This window comes from Centrocercus urophasianus, unplaced genomic scaffold, assembly GCF_019232065.1.
Source record: "Centrocercus urophasianus isolate 14NV4802_14NV808 unplaced genomic scaffold, USGS_Curo_1.0 seq_43, whole genome shotgun sequence".
Lineage (NCBI taxonomy): Eukaryota > Metazoa > Chordata > Aves > Galliformes > Phasianidae > Centrocercus > Centrocercus urophasianus.
In genome coordinates, this window is record NW_024885011.1 from 2,526,250 (window position 1) to 2,545,807 (window position 19,558).

Below are 19,558 nucleotides of genomic sequence, written 5' to 3' on the forward strand. Positions count from 1 at the left end.
TCCCCCAACCCGCAGGGAAAAGACCCCCAACGCGAGAGGGGCTTCGCAGGCGCTGGGGCGCGGCCGGGCGCCGCCCCTTCCCCAGTTGACAATGGCGGGGTGCTGTCAGCCGAGGGCGCGGCCGCCCCTTTTCTCCTCTCCCCAGCCGCCATCGGGGCGGTTCCCTCGGAGCGATCCCCCCCACCCCCAAGCCCATTGTCTCCCGCGGCGCTCTCTTCGTCGCCGCGACGCCCGCGGATCGAACGGACAACAGCCAGGGTAGAGGAAACAAAAGCAGCGCCCGCAGACCTCCCCCCCCTACGGCTGCGGAGCCGCCCCGTCGCGCTGTCAATCCCCCCACAGCCCCCCCCGCAACCCCGCGCTGCGGCACCGCGACCCCCGCAAGGACAGCCGCCCCCCACCCCGAGCCCTTCTCCTCAGAGCCCTTCACAACGGCAGAAGGGCGGCGGCGGCCACCGCTCCGTTCATCCGCGGCTCATCCCGACGCCGCGCACCCACCTGCCCGCTCCGCTGCTCCGGTCCCACTCCGCTCCCGCCCGCCCCGCCGCGCACAAAAGCGCCAAACAAAGACACGTGACCCGCCCCGCCCCGCCCCTATTGGCCGAGCCGAGCGGCACGTGCCGGCCGGCGGGGAGGGCGAAGCTGGGGGCTCTGCGCCCCCTCCTCCACCGCCCGTTGCATGCCGGGAGCCGTAGTCCACTGCGGGCGGGCGGAGGCGATGCGGGGCGGCGACCCCCGCGGCCCGGCGGTGGCCCGGTGGAGGATGCGGGGCCGTGGCGCGCCGTGCCTCGCCTCCGCGGGTCGTCCCGGGGGCTGCGCTGCTCCGCGCCGCGCTCTTGTCGCGTTCCCGGAAGGCTGCGGGACTCCCTTTGTCTCCCGCCCCGGTGGCGGGGAGGAGCGGGAGCCCCGGGTGGCTGCGGTGACAGGGCGGACAACTCCGGGATGGCTTCTGGGCTGCGGGCCGTGACCGCGCCGTCCTTCATCCCCTATTGATGTGCAGGGGCCCCTTGGAGCCGTCGGTCACCTCGGGGCGGCAGTCGCTCGGGGCCGTTGTCTCTTAGCTCAGTCCCTTGGTTGGCCGGCACAGACCTCCACCATCTCAGCATCACTGCAGTGCCCACCTTTGGTCCCTCAGGGCCACAGCCACCCCATAGCTCCACCTTTGCTTTTAGAGCCCTATGGGAACAGGCAACTGTTCTGGGGTCAGCCACCAGCACAGCACCTCTGCTGGGAGGTGACACCAGCAGAAAAGCCATCCTGCTCTTTGGGAGACACGACACATGTACTGCCTGCACGCGTTCCTCCATCCTTGGCTGCATAACGAGCATCCACTCCCTGGATAACACCATCAGATAAGAGCTTTGCTCACCAATGTGTGTTTTTGTACACGCTGTACAATGACTAGTGTGCGATTCCTATGGCCTGGCCATGCTGCAGTCACTTCAGCCAACACCAGCAGCCACTAAGAGGCAGATGGCCGGAGAAAAACACCAATCTGCTACAATGCAACCCAGCACAGCAGTCTTTGTACCCAAAACACCAAAAGAAGGAGTTTTCTGAGGGATCCGCCCTTCTCGTGCATAATCTTGAGGATTTTGCACCAAAAAAACAACCACCCTACCTTCAGGAAGGTTAATATTGTGACAGAAATGTATAAAGCTTTCAAAACAGAGATTATTTTAAACACTTGCCCTGCTTTTTTTTACAGATCTGATGTCTATTTCCATGGAAACCACATCCAGCCGCCTGGCTGCTGGAACTGGGAGAGGTTTCTGCTGGAGTGAATGGAAGAGCCATTTTCCAGCAGCACCGTTGGGCCTTTTGAAGGGTGGCAGGGATCCCAGGTCCCACATGGTTTGTCTGCCTGGCCATTTGGGATCATGCCTGGTACACTCACAGGGTTCCTGGCTTAATAGCAGCTGTACATCCATCAGTGTCACACACAACACGCTTGTTTTGTGTGAAATATCTCGAATGCTTGGATTAAATTGCACCAAATGCTGCTGGAAGACAAAGAAGCCAAGTAATCATGACATCAGCTTGTGTTTTGCTTTATCATTTGCTATTATTCACACAGATCAGTGTTGGATGCTTTAATATTAATGCTTTTCAGTACAATTAGCGAGCTTATCCTGGGATGATCTCAGGATTTCCCAAAGGAAGTAAAGCTTCCTGGGTGTTGGGCTTCTCCTTTGGTACCTGCCTTACTGCCATTAGTCACTGCTCCTCCCTGGAGAGATGATGATGAAGTACTGCTTTGTTGCTTTTGAAGAAGGGCTGCAGGCTGGGATACAACCACATGGCACGCAAGAGCTGTTTTCTGAGCTTTCCATCTTATCTCGTGGGCTCCTCGCAGGGACAAAAAAAAAGAGAAAGAAAAAAAGACCTGATTGTAACTTACCTTCCTTTGTAGATCAGCTTTACAGCCAAAACCATTTAATTCAGCTAAGAACTTGCATACATAAGAGACAACACAGTGGGAGTCAGAATTGGGATCCGCTCTCAGCCCTGGCATTTTGCAGCCCAGGTCAGTTAGGCAGACTTTAGCAACCTCTTTGTGACACCTGCCACCCACCACCGGTTCCAATTGAAGCCAAAATCTCCAAGCACTGCTGCAATACAAAGAGGAGTAACAGCCCTTAGCAGCTGGAGGAGCACGGAGACGATCTCATTTTTGGCCTCATTGCAAGACTGCTTTTATTTTTGGAACCCGCTTGTTTATGTGGAATTTATTTTTGTCAAATCTCTGCGAGAACGAAGGATGTGAAAAGCTTTTATTACATTTGATTTGTGTTTATCAACACTTTTAGTGGGATTCTAAGCAGATTCTTCTCCCATCAAGCCTCGGCGTTCTGTGGCTGCAGTCCTGTTCATCTCACCACCAACAAGAGCTGTTCGTTAGAATTCCAGTTTAAAAAGAGCACGGAGCACTCAGACTCCTTCCACCACTGCATTCTGCTCTCAGAGCAACAGCAAAGCCAAGGGCTCATCCAGAGAGCTCCCTGTACGTGTAAATGTGGGACGTGACGTGATTAGATGTAGCACGAAGATTAAAGAGCCCCCTCTGATGTTGATTATCAAAATACTCCACAAAGAGACTGACATAATTAGGTGACAACTCAGCCCACGGCAGCTCTTTTAACTTGCAAAAATATTTAATCTCCAGTGAGAAAATGTGCTTTGTGAGCATTGAAGTGCCACGCTTAAGCACACGTGGTGGACAGGCTGCCATCCTATATGTTAGTTGGAGAATGTTTCAAAGCACCTTTGTAAGTGCTATCAGCAGCAAGCACTTTCTGAGACTAGCAATGGTCACTGCATGAGTAAAGCACGTCCTAAAGCTAGAAATCCAATGCTCTGCTTGATCCAAGTCAATCAGAACCTGTGAGAGGAGACAGCAATAAAAGAAACTTGTGCTCAGGGGTAGAGAAAGGCTGCAAGGTTTCCCCTTTCCCTGTTTCCCAGCCTTTGCACTAACCTCCAGCAAGCCCCTGTGCACTTCTCCACGTGCTGCTGGAAACTATTGGACTTTTTTCCAATCAGACAAGGCACCTGAATTCTGTCGCAGGTTTGCTTTTGGGAAATTCACTGGAACTTGCTTCATACAATTCCTTCCCCTCTCCCACTGGGAAGGGCGCAGCGAGTGATGGGGCTGGGCAAGAAAAAAAGCACAACAGCTGAGTTCCTCGAGCTTCTGGCAATCAGGTGAGGCGGCTGGGGAGAGGCAAGAGTGAGGGAAAGGACTCAGCTGTTAATAGAAAGCAGAGACTTCACACTGGGTAACATTCCAGGGTTGGTGGATTCCTCCATGACACCAGCAGTGCTGAGAACTGCCTGATAGAAGGGGTCTGTGTGCGGTGAAAGCTGTCCCGGGGGTCTCCTCGCCTTGCTCCGCTCTCCTTACTCTCAGCATCCTTTCATCCTTACATCTCAGCTTTCCTCCTTCTGCTCCCAGCACACATATCTGTGTTTCCCATATGGAGCACTGAGAATTTTGCTATTTGAGGACGCTTGCGCACAGCCCAGCGCTGAGGGTGGGAGAGCCATGGAGAGGGGCTGCTGAGAAGCCCTACGGCTTTATGCTGGTTTTTGTGCGTGTGAGCCAACGTGAGAGGCACTAATTACATTTCAGAAGTGACAGTCAGTCACTGCAGGTGGGACAGAGCAAAGGAGACAACGTGTTTTCAACAACCAGGTGGAAGAGAGGTACATAAGAAGTCATAAAACAAATCCAGTAGAGATGGAAGATTCCAGTAAAGACATTTGCTTTCGCTCTTTCCAAATGAAGTGAGGGAAAGAAAAGCTGGGGATAGCACTAATTATTCCCTGGTTCCTAATTAGTTCCTTGCATTTAAACGATGGTTTCAGCTCTCTCAGCATCTCAGCAAGCCCATTGTGCTATTAATACTTCCCTGGTGAGATATGGTTAAAAATACTCCCACCCTTTCACGACAGAATGTAGCTTGGAAGTGTTGTGATGGGAGGAGTTCAGGGATGGAAATCCTCTTAAAGGAGCACGACTTCCCCTGTGTCAAACAGACGAGGTGGGTGAGCTGGTAGCAACCCCAGAGTGAGCCTGCTTTCACTAGGAACAAACTCTGCAATAACACTCAATGCAGAGCTTCGGGCTGCTTGCTATCAAAGCAGATTCAATTACAGAATCAGTGCAGAGCCCTATAGGGATGGATTTCTTGCAGAAATCTGCTGCCTGGGAAAATCCTACAGTGCCTTCCTTTGAATGGGCGCTGGAAGGAAATATCACCCCACACAGAACCACAGTGCTGTATGTGGATGAGATCTGTGTCAGACACCATGGACACAAACCATTCCTGTCTGTTTTGTGAGCCAAATACATATGTATACATACACATACACGTGTGTATTTGAATATATATACACACACACACTTTAAAGCATCTTTCCACACTGCAGTCCAGCCATGAGCTGCTTTCAGCCCCCACATCCCTTCAGGACAATCAGTAATTCTCTCCCATCTCCATCAACAATTTGGCTTCAAAATGGGTTAATTCCCACTCCATCCCCCTGGCTCTGTGGGCTGCCTGGAATCACTCAGTATGGAAACAATACCTGCACTTAACATTTGCTCAGTGCTGTCTGATTCCTTTTTTCCCCCCACTAATTTGAACTCCTAATCAATCAATACATATATTAAAAGGAAAAAAAAAAGACCAGGCACATCCACTACAGCTGCGAGAGCAGGCAAACAAAGGCAGCCTTGCTGGCTGAAAACCCATCGCTGTCTTTTATGCAATAAACCCAACTGCTGCTGTGCTCTAAAATCAATACCCAGAGAGACATGCCTACGTTGTGACTGCTAACCTAAGTGCTTCATTTAATTAAAAATAAAAACAACCAGAAACCCAGCCCAGGCCTTGGGTGCTGGATGTTGTTAGAGAGCTGCTATGGACTTGAGGAGACAAAGGCATCCTGAGGCCCCGTGTCAGCCAGGATGGGGCTGATGGAGCACCTGTGGTTCACATCCCACAGGGTCTGAGCTCAGCCTGTGCTTCCTACACTCAGGGGAAATGACCCCAAATGATCCCTCCACCGTGTTTTGTACAGCCTGAAACTAGAGAGACCTCACGCAGCCCTTTTCCTCCTCCAGTGCCTCGGTTTCCCTTCATCCTCTTTTTCTTTTTTCTGTTATTCAGGGAGCATCTCTTGTCCCATCCAGGGCCAGCAGAGCATCGCTGCAGCTGCAATGGGGCTTCAGAGTGAAAACTGACAAAAAAAAAAAACACCTGTTTTTCCCTCCAGGTAGCCTGGAAGCGATGACAACAACTCGCTTCTGTCATAAGGGAAGTTGATTTTTCCTTTGAACTTCACCCGGAGTAAAGATTTGATTTGCCAAGGGAAAGAACAGAGCAAGGTGAAGAGCTGCGTGTACTCACCGATCAAAGGGCTGCGAGGAGAGAGGAGCTGGCTGGGAAGTGGGCTGGGTGCTGCACATCCAGGCTTTGCTATTCCTTTAACAAACACAAGCAAAAGGGAAGAAAAAAGAATCACGCTCCACTAGATGTTACGGTAATTAAAAGGAGGCTTTAACACAAGTCTCAATTTGCATTAATTAATTAAATCAAGCAGCAAGCTTCGATGGAACAAAGCTGGCTTTCGAGCAGCAGTGCTTATTGCTGGGCTGGGGTGTGTGTGTGTGGGTAGGGAGGGATGCATGGAGAGCCCTGAGCCTGCTGTGTTTGTGCTGCCCGATCTCAGCCCCAACCCTGGGAACAGCAGCTTTCAGAAAGCAGAGCTTGCACTGCGATAGAGGAATGCACCCATTCACACCCTGGCCACGCTGCAAGCACAGCTGTGAGAGGAATATAAACGGGCAGCTGTTGGGTTATTTATTTATTTATAAACCACCAGTCGGAATATGGAAGCAGAGCAGGCACGGTGCAGAGCTCAGCTTGAAGCAAGTCCCTCCCAACGAGGGTTGATCTCCCATTGAGCAGCAAAGCCCCCCAGTGGGACCCAATAGACACAAACCCCCACATGTAAGGACAGGGTGACCGAGAGCTGATAAGCAGTTGGGTGCTGGAGCAGCTCGCAAATCATGGCAACCCTTAACTGCTGCTTCCTGTCCCCCCTCCCCCCTCCCCCCAATAAAAAGCCTTCCATCCAGGTCCAGCAACACAGTGCATCAATCCAGCAGCAGGGTGAGCAGCATCGCCCTGTGCCACACCTGAGGATTTGTGGCACTGCTTGTGCACACACTGCTCCTGGCATCCTCCATTCCTGTCCCCATGCCACACTCCAGCCTGGAGGATGCCAGTGGGGGGGGAATCTGGGCTGGGTTTGGAAGAAGCAGCACTGAGCCTAAGGCTGGCACGGGAGGTGGAAATGAGCAGCTTTCAACACACCGAAGGGTTAACATATTGAAGTTGCCCTCCAACCACAGTCATCCCCCCCCCCTCCTTCCTGAGCCTTTACATAAGGCTCGTGCAGAATTTATAGCCTCCCTCAGCCACGCGGAGCTGAGCCACTCCCTGCAATGTCAGAGCACATCAGAGCAGTGCTAATTCTGGGAGGAAGATGGGACTTGATTTCTGCACCAGTCACTGTCTCTCACTGTTAGGTAGGACACAGAGGTGTGTTTCCCCAAATGGGCTCTGCAGGCAGTGACCTCAAGTGTCTCCTCCTCACCCTCAATACCTTGGTCCCAACGCTGCATGATGCTCCAGTATGCTCCCAGCACCAGAGAGGGTATAAATCAGTTAACAAGTATGTATCTGGAACCTCTAAAAGAATTGAGGTCTTGCAGCTTTGTCCACACCAGTCCTTGCTTTGCATGAAGATGAGCACTTCTGCTGTTGCATCTCCCCCCCAGAGCATCCTTACCTCCTCAATTAAAAGGAGACAAGGAGGAAAGGATTCGGCTATCGCAGTGGCACAGATGGAGAACAGAGGAAGGATGCTGCTCCCTCCCCATTCCTTTCCATTTCCCCTCCCTTTCCCCCAGGTTTGCTGTCTCCAGATGAGGAATAGTTCCCAGCACCCTAAGCCAGGGCATCCTAGCTGCATGCAATGCTGTGAACCATGCCCATGGCTTCTCCCTGCAATGCAGGAGCTGTGGCACTGGGCTGACACTGCCCTCACCATGTGCATGCCCAGCGGGGACAAAGGAGGAGCAGATGGACACCACTCAGCAATGCAGCAGCTGCTGAACAGCGTGTCCTGCTGCATCCCACCCCCACCACCCAGGGGAGCCTGGGGACATCTGTAGGACCACCACCAGTGCAGCTCCAGAAGCACCGGGCTTCTGCTTGGGGACAGCTGAGGGTGGGAGCCACCTTACACAGCACTCCTTGTCCCAGCATCTCTGGTATTACACCTAGGATTGTGCCCTACTTGCTCCTCAACTCCCCCCAGCTTCGCACTTGCAAAGTGCCCTGATCAGACTTTACCATCTCCATACTCAGAGCCCTTATTGCATCTTTCCTTGTGCTGGATCATTGCTTGAACCCCCCAACCTGCAGCAACCCCACTGCTGCAGTGCACACAGGGCCCATTCACGCAAGCAGGGCACTATCACCAAGGCAAGCTCAAGTCTGTGACCCCAGGGGTTTTATTCCCTGAGCTCTGCAGTCTCCAGCAGCCATCACAGGCTCTCAGGCAGAGAAGGCTTCGTGGAAGCATGGCGGGCATCATGGCCATATCTTGCAAGCACAGTTTGCAGGCCTCACTCTCCCAGGTGTCCTCCTCCCCTTTGGAGGCAGACCCCAAACATTTTAGACAAGGAGCAGCTGAATTCTCAGCAGCTGGATCCCAACAGCAAGCTACAGGTTGGAGAGGCGGAAAGGTGCTTCTGGAATGACAGAGTCCCCAATGCCTTCGAGGAGGTGGTCCCATCGAGCAAACTCCTCTCTCACATCTGCATGGGGCAGAGATGGTTTCAGGGTTACTACAACAATAATCACCCCGGTTTCATGCATAAGAGGAGCAGCCATTGTAGGAGCAGGAAAGAGACCAAACCAGCAGCTTTCCCAAGGACTTCCCAGCCAACACTTCCCCATGTCCTCTGGACATTGCCACTCGTGCCCAGAAGATGGCAGCCAGGCAGCTCATGGCCGTATTGAACAGGCATCATCAAACCAACCTCCTGCCTTCGCAAGCCCCATTTAATTCCACCTGTGCCATACCAAGGTGCCTCTGCAGGAAGGCCAGAGCCGCCTGGGTGATGATGTCCAGGCACTTGTGGGGGTCGAGGGTGCCCCTCGCATTGAAGACACGGGGGATGAGCTTCCCGGTGAGGAAGGCAAAATCAGTCTGGCTCTGGTGCACAGATCCCCTGGGGAAGGGAAGGGAGCATGGGTAAGAGCCTCCCACTCCTGACCAGGCACCTGCCTCAGCCCCAGACTCACAGGATGGTTATGATCTTTGTCTGCCTGTTCCTGGAGCTCAGCCTTTTCATTTTGGCCACGCTTTCGGGGGTCTGGAACTTCTCGGCGTTGATGAAGAGCACAGGTTTGGGCACCTCAGAGTACAGCACGTTCTCCAGGGGAAACATCCATGCATCCAGGGCCACCGCACACCTGGTGGGATGGGCACATGTGCCCATAGCCCCTTTGTGGCCTTCCCAGCCCTTGGAAGCATCCCAGAGCCACCCACCTGAACCCAGATTCCTTCACCAAGGCCAGCACAGCTGTCACCCCACCAAATGAATGGCCCATGACGGCTGCTTTAGCCAAGTCAATGCTGTCCTGCAAGAAAGACGTGCACCACAATGAAGGCATTTTCCTGTTTGTCACACAACATGACCTGGCCCTTCCAGCCAGGAGCACCCAGGCCAGCCCTGCAGCCCCATGTACCTTCAACACAGAGAGGTCGAAGCCCTGAGGAAGGATGTTGGGGATGGATTTACCACTGTTGACAGCCCGGAAGAGCTGAAGTGCTCGTGCACACTCATTTGCTCTGTGATGAACCTGCAGTGCAAACTGCCCCCATCAGCTGAGCAAACCCTGTGGGAGTCTTCACAGGTGCTTCTTTTCCCCACATCTCCCAACAAGAGCTCTCCTCTGAACCCCCAGCACTCAGACACAGCTCATTTCCCTGAATTACCGCAAGCATAAAAGCAAACAGGAGGCTGCACCACAGCGGCTCCCACAAGGGATGCAGTAAATTTCTTTGTTATTATTATTAATTCACTTAATCTGATACCACAGACCACTGGAGATAACCCAAAGCCCTCAAACACTCTCCATTCTGAGCCACAGCAGTGCTGACAGAAGATGCTGCACTTCAGACCGAGGCTCTGCCCTCAGCTCACATCCCAGTCCTGAGCACACATAAAAATAACAGGCTGGGATTTAGGACTGCCAAAAGCACCTCCAGGCTCCGCATGTTCTGAAGTGGCTTCCAGCCACAGATCTCAGCTCTGTGCTTCCCTTTTAAACAAGACAGAAAGGAGCAGCGGGGAACCTCGCTCAGCAGGAAGCCCTCCTGCTATCAGCTGTGCAGGGTAATCCCAGAGAGACAGCAATGGGAGAGCACCAGCAGGCCCCCAGACCCGAGAAAAGGAGACAAATGGGGTGGAGTGGGTTTTTCTCAGTTTACAAGGAGAAAGCTCAGGTTCAGCCCCAGTATTAATGCAGTACAGGTTTGGGAAGGGTAGATCCCCTAGGGTGGGGGATGTGATCCATCCTGGTTTGCCCATCCCAGTCCCTCCCATCCCCCCTCCCCTTACCTGATTGTTCCGAAAATAAAACTCCTTCTGTCCCTGTGGCACCTGCTGGTGGGGGATCCACTGCTCCCGGACAGCCTCTGCCGTGCAGAAATAGGTCATGGCAGCAGAACTGTCCCTGCAGCAGCAAGTAGGAAAGGGGAACATGGTGAGGCAGCCCTTTGCCTGGCCCCCATCCTTCCATGTATTTGGGGAGGGGTTTCGTCTCGAGGCTGCAAGGACTGTGACACCAACCTGTGCTCCAGCGCAGCCACCACAAAGCCCCAGGATGCCATCTGCATGCAGATGGATGAGTACACAGTGCTGTGAAGGGATGAGGTCAGGCCTCTGTCTTGAGCACCGGTGGGTTGGTGATGGACTGCGAGGACCTCGCAGCATTCGAGTTCCCATCCCAGCCCCAGCCCCCCCTACCGAAAGGCTCCCAAGCCATGTGAGAAGATGATCAACGGGTACCCACTGCTGCAGGTTTTGAAAGGTGCCTTCCAGCTCAGCGGCACTCTGCAGGAGCCTGTGAGGGACAAAAAAAAAAACACCCCAAGAAAAATCGAGGAGATAGGCAGCAAAGCACTGCTTGGACCCACTGCACCGACCCTAGCTCCTCTTCACTCCAGGGCCCGATGGATTGGCCTTAAGCCCACGAAAGCAGCAGGTGTGGAAGACACGGGAATGCCTACGTGGGGATGGGAGTAGGGCCGCCCCTCACCGACGGCGATGCTGAGCAGCGGAGCGCACCACCGCCGGCTGTGGCCACTGACATCAGCCAGTCCGCTGCAGTACTCGTAGCGAGGGATCCAGAGCGGCCGTTCGGCTCCATCCCGGGGTACGCAGGGGTAGAAGAGGCGGAAGAAGAGCCCCTGCTGGACAGAGGGGACGGGGAACGTGGTGCGTCCTGGCAGCGGCCACAAGATGTCCTCAGGAACTCAGCCCTGCCGATACCCAGCAGCCGCCCCGCCCGCCCCCATCCCATACCTGCTGCGTATGGCCCACCATGACGTCCGCGCAACCCACGCGGTGAGGTCCCTTCTCCGGGGGCAGTGCCAGCGACTGTTCCCCTCCCATGGCACCGCAGCCGAGCCTAGGCAGAGCGATGCGGTCAGCAGCCGTCCCCCCAAACCTCCTCTTTCTCCTGTCACCAAATCTCCACACCGCGGCCACTCCTCATACCTGCCAGAAAAAAGGCTCCTGCTCCCCTCCGCACCTACGGAACCCCGCACACACCGCGGATCGCAGCGTATCCCCGCCGCCGCCCCGGCTCCGCGCTGCCCTGTACCCCGGCCACGTGGCTGTCCCGAGCGAGCAAAGTCCTGCAGCCGATCAGAGGTTACGGCTGTGCTTTCTCGCCCCGTGTCCCGACTCGCCTCATTGACACACGCGGTTGTTAAACGCATCCCGTGCCCAATTCGCCCCATGTTCACACCGCGGCCGGACAGCTGACCCCATTCCACGATGGGGGACGTGGAAGACGGGAAGGGGCGGCTTGGCCGAGCCGGAGGTGGCACATAAAGCTGTGAGCGAGAGAACGGCGCAGGGCTGACACGGGGACAGCCCTGAGCACCGCGGGAGACACGGGAGGATGCGGTTCTGTATCGCACCCACGGAGAACTACAGCTCCCAACGTCTCCTTGACTGAGGACTACATCTCCCAGAACGCACCGGGTAACCGGACTACAGCTCCCAGCATCCCCCGCAGCACCACAGCTCTCCCCGCCCCTCCCTCACCAACCCCCCACCAACCCACCCCGCCTCAGCCCCCAGCGCTCCCCGCCCCGTCTACTCCGCAGCTCTCAGCGTCCCCGCAACACGTAGCTCCTCGAACTCCCAATTACCCGCTATGCCCTCCCCAGCTTCACCCCCTAGCCCTCGCACTCAGCACTCCCCCCACTTCGAGCACCGGCGGCGCACCTCCCCGTGTCACTGCTGCAACCGCACCTCCCAGTGCGGAAGACGGTCCCCAGCTCAAATCACGGTTCCCCAAAGCCCCGTGGCGCTGCTGGGCTCCGCCTGCCCCCACGCCCTCCCCCCGTCCCCACGTTCCCCGTCTTTAACTTAAACCGCTTTCGCAGCCCCGCGCCCCCGATAATCCACGGCGGCGGGGGATTAAATCCCAGCGGGGCTGAGCTGTCCCCTGAGCCGGGCAAATCGCCAAAGATTTGGTTTAAAAACAATAATAATAATCCCTGACAATTTCCTATGCACGCAACCCACGCGCTGCTCCACCCCGGGGAAACTGAGTCAGGTGTGGGCCCGGTAGGGCTGTGGCAGTGCCACTCCCGCTGCATGCCAACCGCTCCGCTCCCCGCCCCGCGTCCCCGCGGGCTGAGGCCGGCCGCGTTGTTACACCCACGGCTCGGTTTCAACGCCTGGGCTGCCGGGAGGGGTGGGGGCTGCGAGCTGCGAGCTCCGGCCTGCCCGCCGTGCCCCGGGGCTCACCTCCGGTAGGCGGGACGAGGGTGCCCCACTCCCACGTGGGACGCCGTGATGGCAGCACTGCGGGGCTGGGTGAGGGCACGGATACACACCGAATGGGCTACGGGACCCTCACACAGACCCCGCCGAGACGGGGGAACCCCCACGGCCACGTGGACGCGCCGCGATGTCTCCGGGGCGCGCCTTTTTGGTGCCGCGGGCCACGCCCACTTGGACTCAGACAGCCAATGGGAGTCCCCGGGGGCGGGGACTCGGTGGCAGGGGGAGCGGGAGGCCGAGTGACAGATGCGGCTGGGGGGGACAACGGGGGAAGTGACAGCTCGGGAGAGGGGAACAAGAGCAAGTGAAGGGACACGGGGACGGCACCGGGGGGAGAGAGGGACAGAGCTTGCCGGGGGGACAGACAGCGTGGGGGGGGAGGAAACAGCGTGAGGGGGGACACGCAGCTTGACTCGGGGTGTCAGCAGCCCGGAGGGGCACAAACAGCGCGGCGGTGGCTGTTTGTTGGGAGGAAGACGGACGGGCAGCCCAACTGATGAAGTGACAGCAGGGGGACACTGCCGAGGACAGTAACACCCTCAGGAGGCACAGCAAGGCGCTGGGAAGGGGGGGGTGCCCCCGGCGCAATGAGCGGCGGAACGCGGCGAGACCCCCTCCGGGGAGCGGGGCCGATGGAGTGCGGGGACCGCCCCACAGCCGTCCCGCGGCGGCGTTAAGGCAGCGCGGGGCCCCCGTCGTGCGGCCGCGTCAGGGATGTGGAGCCGGGGCTGCGGCACGGCCGGATCCCGCGGGCAGCATCGACCGAGAGCGGGCACCGGCGCCGGGACGGCGGAGGAGCAGCTGAGGTACGGGAGCGGCGGTGAGCCGGGGTTGTCTCCCGGAGGCTGCGGGGGGAGTCTCGCCGGGATTGACCCGCTTGGAAGGGAAGCGATCATGCGACCTCGCTCCCTCCCTAGGGATTTGAAGCTGGGCCAGACGGCAGAGGGAAATGTGACCGTCGCTGCACGGAGCCCGGGAGTGAAGGGAACGCTGCGCTGGAGGGGAGGCAGTGGGAAACCCACCGAAGGAGGATCGCGGGGTCCCCCATCCCCATACTGCGGGGCATTGAGCGTCAAGAGCCGCTCCGCCTGGGGTCGGGGACACCGTTCTTTCCACCGGACCGCAGTACCCGTCCGAGCCTGATGAGAAGCTCGTGAACCTATGCAGACCAGGAAGAAATACATTTTCCTGACTTTCCTCGCCTCTTGGCTTCTGCTTTTCTTCTTTGGAAGAGAGCAGCTGCGTCGTTTTGCTTTCTTTCCCAGGAGGAACGTCGCAGCCTGCAGGAGTTGGCCCCGCTGGGCGGATCGTGCCCTCCTGCACAGCTTTGCGGAGCCCACGGAGCTGCAGGGCAGCGGTGACACGGCGCAGCCCTCACCCCGAGCCCTGCGGGCGGCACAGCTGAGCACATCCCAGGGCAGCCGGTGCCGCATGGAGAACTGCTTCGACGCCTCCCGCTGCCAGAATGGCTTCAAGGTGTTCACGTACCCGCGGGAGCACGGTGAGCCCATGTCGGAGAGCTACAGCAAGATCCTCACCTCCATCGAGAGCTCGCGTTACTACACCCCACATCCCGAGGAAGCCTGTCTCTTCGTGCTGAGCATCGACACGTTGGACCGTGACCCCCTCTCTGCTCACTACATCCGCAGCGTGGAGCAGAGGATCCGCTCCTTCCCCTTGTGGAACAGCGGCCGCAACCACCTCATCTTCAACCTGTATGCGGGCACTTGGCCCAACTACACCGAGGAGCTGGGTTTTGACATAGGCCACGCCATGCTGGCCAAGGCCAGCTTCCACAGCAAGAACTTCAGGCCCGGTTTTGATGTCTCCATCCCCCTCTTCCCCAGGGAGCATCCGCAGCGCGGCGGGCAGAGCGGGTGGCTGCACCACAACTCGGTGCCCCCAAAAAAGAAATATTTGCTGGTGTTCAAGGGGAAACGTTACCTGACCGGGATCGGCTCCGGCACCAGGAATGCTCTGCACCACATCCACAACGGGAGGGACATCGTGTCGCTCACCACCTGCAGGCATGGCAAGGACTGGGAGAGGCACAAGGACACGCGCTGCGACCAGGACAACGTGGACTATGAAAAGTGAGTGGGATGGGGCTGGGGCCAGGCGGGGGGAGAGGCTCTGTAGGTGTGCACAGGGAATGGGGACAGTCTGAGGCTCTCCTGGTTTCATTTCCGTCTTGTAAGGTGGTGGTGGTTTGAGGCTGATCCATTCTGTATTAAAGTTGGAGCAATCTGGTGAGAGCAGTTCTGATCTGCAGTCGCCACTGCTGCTCCTAATACGATTTCTCTTTTTCCTAACACCGATGAATGATGCTTTTCTACTCCCCTCTGCTGTCCTCCCCTAACATAAATGTTTATTTTGGAGATGAGCCTGAAATTTCCCCCCAGCCCAGCTCAGCTCCAAGTCCCATAAAACCAACGGGTGCTTGGGCATCCTGGTGTGGACATCACAGTGTGGGCTCCTTGCCTGCAGCTTTGGAACAGCTCATGGCCACACGAGAACTGATGGGAAATATCCTCAAAGTATCTTAGGAGGTGCTGGGAGGTAAAAGTGGAGCTGGGGCTGCAGACACTTGGATTAGCCAGGGCTTCAGGGAGGCTCAGGAGGATCAGCCCTCATGGTGGGGCCTTCTTGGGGACGGGGCAGTGGGACATGTGGTGGGCCAGTGGGATGGGACCCAAGGTCAGTACTGCACTATGGGGTGGGAAATCCCCTTTCCACCCAGCCCAGGTAATCCTCTAATGCTGTTTGTGATACACGGGGATTTACACCTCGCCCAGGACAGCTTTAGAGAGCAGACTGATGGTGAGCACGTGGCACATGGCTGTGTCCTCCTTGTGACCATGTGTCTTGTCGCACTTGTCCCTGTGGGACACCTGGGTAGAAAGGCATCAGCATCTCCATTGCACCCAGCCAAGGATGTGTGCAGATGTCCCCAGGTGGGACAGGGGCAAAGGGGCAGTGGGGACAGCACACCAGGGACAGGGTGCTCTGAGTTTTGGAGATGTCCCTGTTTGCTTGGGGACAGCAAGCCCTGCCACTGAACCACAGGAGAAGAAGCCAGCCTTGTTCAGGGCTGCATCGCCCCCCTCACTCCAGAACAAACCCGTTCTGTACTGGATAAAGGGCAGTTGTGGCCATGCCACGGTCCTGCCCTGCTACCGCCGCCTCGGGGAGGGCTCCCTGCAGCCGCGGGTCCCCCGTGGCACCGAGCCCAGCCGGAGCTGCACAGGGGCCGTGCAGGGGGAGCACGGTGGGCACCCGGCCCGGCCCTAACAAAACAAGGAAGCCCTGCCGGCTCGATTGCCCGGAAACCACAGTGCGTCAGGAGCTGAGTGTTTCTATCGGGAGGTGCCGGCCCCGCAGCCCGGCCGGCGCCAGGCTCCCCACCACGGCCGCCTGCGAGGGAAGGATGCCCGGCCATTGGGGACACATCGCGTTCCCATGGGGCAGGTGGCGGTGGGGTATCCCTGGGATATGGCAGAGGCAGAGCGTGTTCATGGAGTTTTTGGTCAGATGGGTTCTCTGGAGGTGCATTTTGTTCCTAAAGGTTGGTGTTGCTGACGCCTCAGCGCTGGGCTGGCTCCCTGCAGGGATGCTGCAGCACACACAGGGGGGTTCATCCTTACCTCACAGCCACCCCATCAGTTCCCCCAGCCTGGAGGTGGCCGGTGCTGACCCCACATCCTCACCACAGCTGGGTCCAGGGGACCTTCCCCTTGGGGTCAGCAATATCCCACATTACTTTGGCCTCGCAATCCCCCCCATCCCACCCAGGACCCATCCTCTTTATGTGCAGGAACAGACAGGGTCTGTCCCACCCAAATGTCAATATTGGCTTTTCCGATGTGGTCGCAGGGCTCTGTGAATGCCTTTCCCTGCAACAGCACAGAAGGGGCTTTCACAGCCAGGAGGATGCACTGCCTGCAGCCCCCCCTGAGCAGTACCAGGACTCAATGCAGTTTTGGGGCTCAGGGATTTGGGTGCTGACTGTGCACTGTGCTTCATTGCTGGGGAGCGGATGGTGCTGAGCCCACGCCTGACTCCCCTTCCCCTGCCAGGTTTGACTACCAGGAGCTGCTGCACAACTCCACCTTCTGCATCGTGCCCCGAGGGCGGCGTCTGGGCTCCTTCCGCTTCCTGGAGGCACTGCAGGTACCAGGGGGCTGCGAGGGCATGAGGGATCATCCCTGGTGTCCCTGTGCTCATGGGGTCCTGCGCAGGCCGCCTGCATCCCAGTGCTGCTGAGCGACGGCTGGGAGCTGCCCTTCTCTGAGGCCATCGACTGGGGCAAAGCGGCCGTGGTGGGCAGCGAGCGACTTCTCCTGCAGGTACTGTGGTGCTGCCCCATGTCCAGCACCAGGGGTTGACCTGATTTGGGGTCTGAGATGAGAACCCCATCCCTCCCATCCTGCAGATCCCCTCTGCTGTCCGCTGCATCCGCCCGGAGCGCGTGCTGGCATTCCAACAGCAGACTCAGTTCCTGTGGGATGCATACTTTTCCTCTGTCGACAAGATTGTGCACACCACACTGGAGGTGAGCCTGGCCCCAAAAAGCCCCCCCCTGCTACCGGGACCACCTCGGTGTGCTGATGTCCTCACACAGATCATTCGGGATCGGCTGCTCCCGCACCGCTCGCGATCCCGCATCCTCTGGAACTCACTGCCTGGGGGGCTGCTGGCACTGCCTGACTTCTCCACACACCTCGGGGATTTTCCCTTCTACTACCTGCAGCACGGTAAGACCCTGTGCCACAGCATGCTCTGTGTGCCCAATGCCTGCCGCCACACCTCTCCTTTTCCCCCACATTGCAGGCTCTGGCCCTTCTGACAAGTTCACAGCACTGCTCCGGGCTGATCCCCCGCTGGGTTCCCTCTCCCAGCCCACCCTCAAGCTCATCCAGGCCGTCTCCAAGTCCCAGTACTGTGCGCAGGTGGGGAGGGATGGGGCTGGGAACGGCCGGGGTGGGATTGGGGTGGGAGGGGGTTGGCAGTGATCGTGTCACCCTCAATGTCCCCTGCTTGCAGCAACAACTGGATCACTTAGGGTTTTATTCTGAGGCTGGTCCAAATCCTGGTGTAATGTTTTTGGGATGAAAGAGGTGCAGCCCGATGTGGAGAGTGGGCTGGAGATGGTCCCACAGCAGGACCAGGAGGGTTCAGCCTCAGCTGCCTTGCAAACACTGATAACAGACTCCAGGGAATGCCCCTCCACTGTGCCTTTCCCCCCTCCCAAAGATCCTGGTGCTGTGGAGCTGCGAGAAGCCACCACCTCCAAGTGGGACATGGCCACAGACTGCTGTGCCTCTCACCATCATCCAGGGCAGGACGAAGGTACACAGAGCAGGATGCAGGGAGCTGGGGTACACAGCCATACACCCCATGGGGTACACAGTACATCCCATATTGAACTCCCACCTCTGCTGCAGCTCAGCGACCGCTTCTTCCCATACGCAGCCATTGGGACGGACGCAGTGCTCAGCCTGGATGAGCACACCAGCCTCTCCACCAGCGAGGTGAGCACTTCCCAGCCCCATGGATCTGAGCAGGATGCGTGGTGGTCACTGCAGAGCTGGCAGGGAGTGCTGTCCCCATATCCCAAAGCTCAGGGACAGGCAATCGGGCGGCCATCAGCCTCCTCTTACGAGTCCCTGTGGGTTGAAATTATGCCATCCCCTGCCCTTTGCAGGTGGATTTTGCCTTTGTGGTGTGGCGCAGCTTCCCTGAGCGCATCGTGGGCTTCTCTGCATGGAGCCACTTCTGGGACCCCGAGCAGAAGCGCTGGGGCTACACCTCCAGGTGGACCAACAAGCTCTCCATCGTCCTCACCACCGCCGCCTTCTACCACAGGTACCTGGGCGGATGGGGAGGGCCCCGTGGGGCTGTGAGGCTGAAGCCTGCCCTCCTCATTCTCCACAGGTATTACCACAGCCTCTTCACGGAGTACCTCCCCGCGGGGCTGCGGGAGCTGGTGGACAGACTGACCGCCTGCGAGGACATCCTTATGAACCTGCTGGTGGCTGCTGTCACCAAGCTGCCTCCCATCAAGGTCACGCAGTGGAAACAGCACAAAGAAGCTGCAACTCAGCCGGTAGGATGGCATCCTGAGCTTCAGAGACACCCCAGCTGGGGGCACAACCCTTCACCCTGCATTCTCCTCCTGCGCAGGTGAAGGACACAGCGGCAGGCAGCACCCGGCGTTTCTCCCAGCAGCAGGATTGCCTCAACCAGCTGGTGGACTGGTTTGGCTCCATGCCCCTCGTGTCCTCCCAGCTGCGCCTCGACCCAGTGCTCTTCAAGGACCAGGTCTCCGTCCTGCGCAAGAAATATCGCTACTTGGAGAAGCCCTGAGCTCAGCTGTGCAGCCCAAACCTCTGCACAGACCTCGCAGGGCATGGCACAGCCCCCCTGGACCAAGCACAGCCATGGGGCTTTATTCCTGATTGGGTTTTACCAGTACAATAAAGATCAGTGGAGGTGCAAAGTCTGACATCCTGTACCCAGCAATGGCACAGCACTGTGCCACCTCTCACAACACCTCTGGGCTTAGCAATCACTGCTGTGCTCCCGTGTTTGAGCCCCGAGCAGCAGCACAGCATCGGGAGCTGCGTTGTGGCCGCGGGTGCCCCATAGCCATCCCTGCCCCACACACTGCAGGGCCACCTCCTCGTCCCTGTGTTCCCGTGTTCCCGTTCCTGCCACCATCCCCACTCCGCCAGCAGCTGGCCGGGAGGGCTGAGCTTCCCAAAAATAAACAGAGCAGCGATAAGGGGTGAGAGCAGGGCGAGCCGGTCCTCCCTCCCCCAAACAGGACAGCGGGACCGGGGGCTCCTCCCTCTGCACCCCTGCATCCCGCTCTCCCCCCAGCGCTCCTCA

At 57.7% G+C, this 19,558-nt stretch overlaps 3 protein-coding genes across 8 annotated transcripts in view; 1 reads left to right on the top strand and 2 right to left on the bottom strand.

The window, feature by feature from the left end:
* Positions 1–536, bottom strand: part of STMN1 (stathmin 1) — a 4,422-nt gene extending 3,886 nt beyond the window's left edge. The window contains exon 1 of the mRNA XM_042833997.1: positions 499–536. The gene's annotated coding sequence lies outside the window, so the exon portion shown is untranslated. The remainder of the gene's footprint in view (positions 1–498) is intronic.
* Positions 537–8,063: 7,527 nt separating this feature from the next.
* PAFAH2 (platelet activating factor acetylhydrolase 2) lies at positions 8,064–12,760 on the bottom strand. Of its 5 annotated transcripts, none has more exons than XM_042834051.1 (11): positions 12,632–12,760; positions 11,171–11,276; positions 10,905–11,058; positions 10,613–10,709; positions 10,436–10,504; positions 10,205–10,319; positions 9,330–9,443; positions 9,130–9,221; positions 8,883–9,053; positions 8,661–8,809; positions 8,064–8,392 (listed from the first exon to the last, which is right to left on the bottom strand). In XM_042834051.1, the coding sequence occupies exons 2-11, from the start codon at positions 11,258–11,260 to the stop codon at positions 8,298–8,300; spliced, it is 1,146 nt and encodes a 381-aa protein (XP_042689985.1). In that variant the 5' UTR covers positions 11,261–11,276; positions 12,632–12,760; the 3' UTR covers positions 8,064–8,297. The 5 variants fall into 5 exon arrangements, with proteins under 5 accessions (XP_042689985.1, XP_042689986.1, XP_042689984.1 ...); XM_042834052.1 differs by lacking the exon at positions 12,632–12,760 and adding an exon at positions 11,560–11,756 and having other exon boundaries at positions 10,905–11,090; XM_042834050.1 differs by lacking the exon at positions 12,632–12,760 and adding an exon at positions 11,560–11,580.
* Positions 12,761–13,382: 622 nt separating this feature from the next.
* EXTL1 (exostosin like glycosyltransferase 1) lies at positions 13,383–19,157 on the top strand. 2 transcript variants are annotated; one of them, XM_042833971.1, is made up of 12 exons: positions 13,383–13,473; positions 13,585–14,760; positions 16,744–16,837; positions 16,906–17,013; positions 17,100–17,219; positions 17,289–17,421; positions 17,498–17,616; positions 17,921–18,016; positions 18,112–18,198; positions 18,372–18,532; positions 18,602–18,773; positions 18,851–19,157. In XM_042833971.1, exons 2-12 carry the CDS (start codon positions 13,829–13,831, stop codon positions 19,031–19,033), a joined length of 2,205 nt encoding a protein of 734 aa, XP_042689905.1. In that variant the 5' UTR covers positions 13,383–13,473; positions 13,585–13,828; the 3' UTR covers positions 19,034–19,157. The 2 variants fall into 2 exon arrangements, with proteins under 2 accessions (XP_042689905.1, XP_042689904.1); XM_042833970.1 differs by having other exon boundaries at positions 18,372–18,773.
* The last annotated feature ends 401 nt before the right edge of the window (positions 19,158–19,558 follow it).

Bases quoted from the DNA above. Each gene is read 5' to 3' on its own strand.
- PAFAH2 (XM_042834052.1), bottom strand. From the start codon at position 11,610: ATGGGGCGAATTGGGCACGGGATGCGTTTAACAACCGCGTGTGTCAAT. The intron at 11,277-11,559 runs GCGAGTCGGGAC...CGCTCTGCCTAG, and splicing joins CAACCGCGTGTGTCAATGAG to GCTCGGCTGCGGTGCCATGG. The intron at 8,810-8,882 runs GTGAGTCTGGGG...TCCCTTCCCCAG, and splicing joins ACAAAGATCATAACCATCCT to GGGATCTGTGCACCAGAGCC.
- EXTL1 (XM_042833970.1), top strand. From the start codon at position 13,829: ATGCAGACCAGGAAGAAATACATTTTCCTGACTTTCCTCGCCTCTTGG. The intron at 16,838-16,905 runs GTACCAGGGGGC...GGTCCTGCGCAG, and splicing joins GCTTCCTGGAGGCACTGCAG to GCCGCCTGCATCCCAGTGCT. The intron at 17,422-17,497 runs GTAAGACCCTGT...CCCACATTGCAG, and splicing joins CTTCTACTACCTGCAGCACG to GCTCTGGCCCTTCTGACAAG.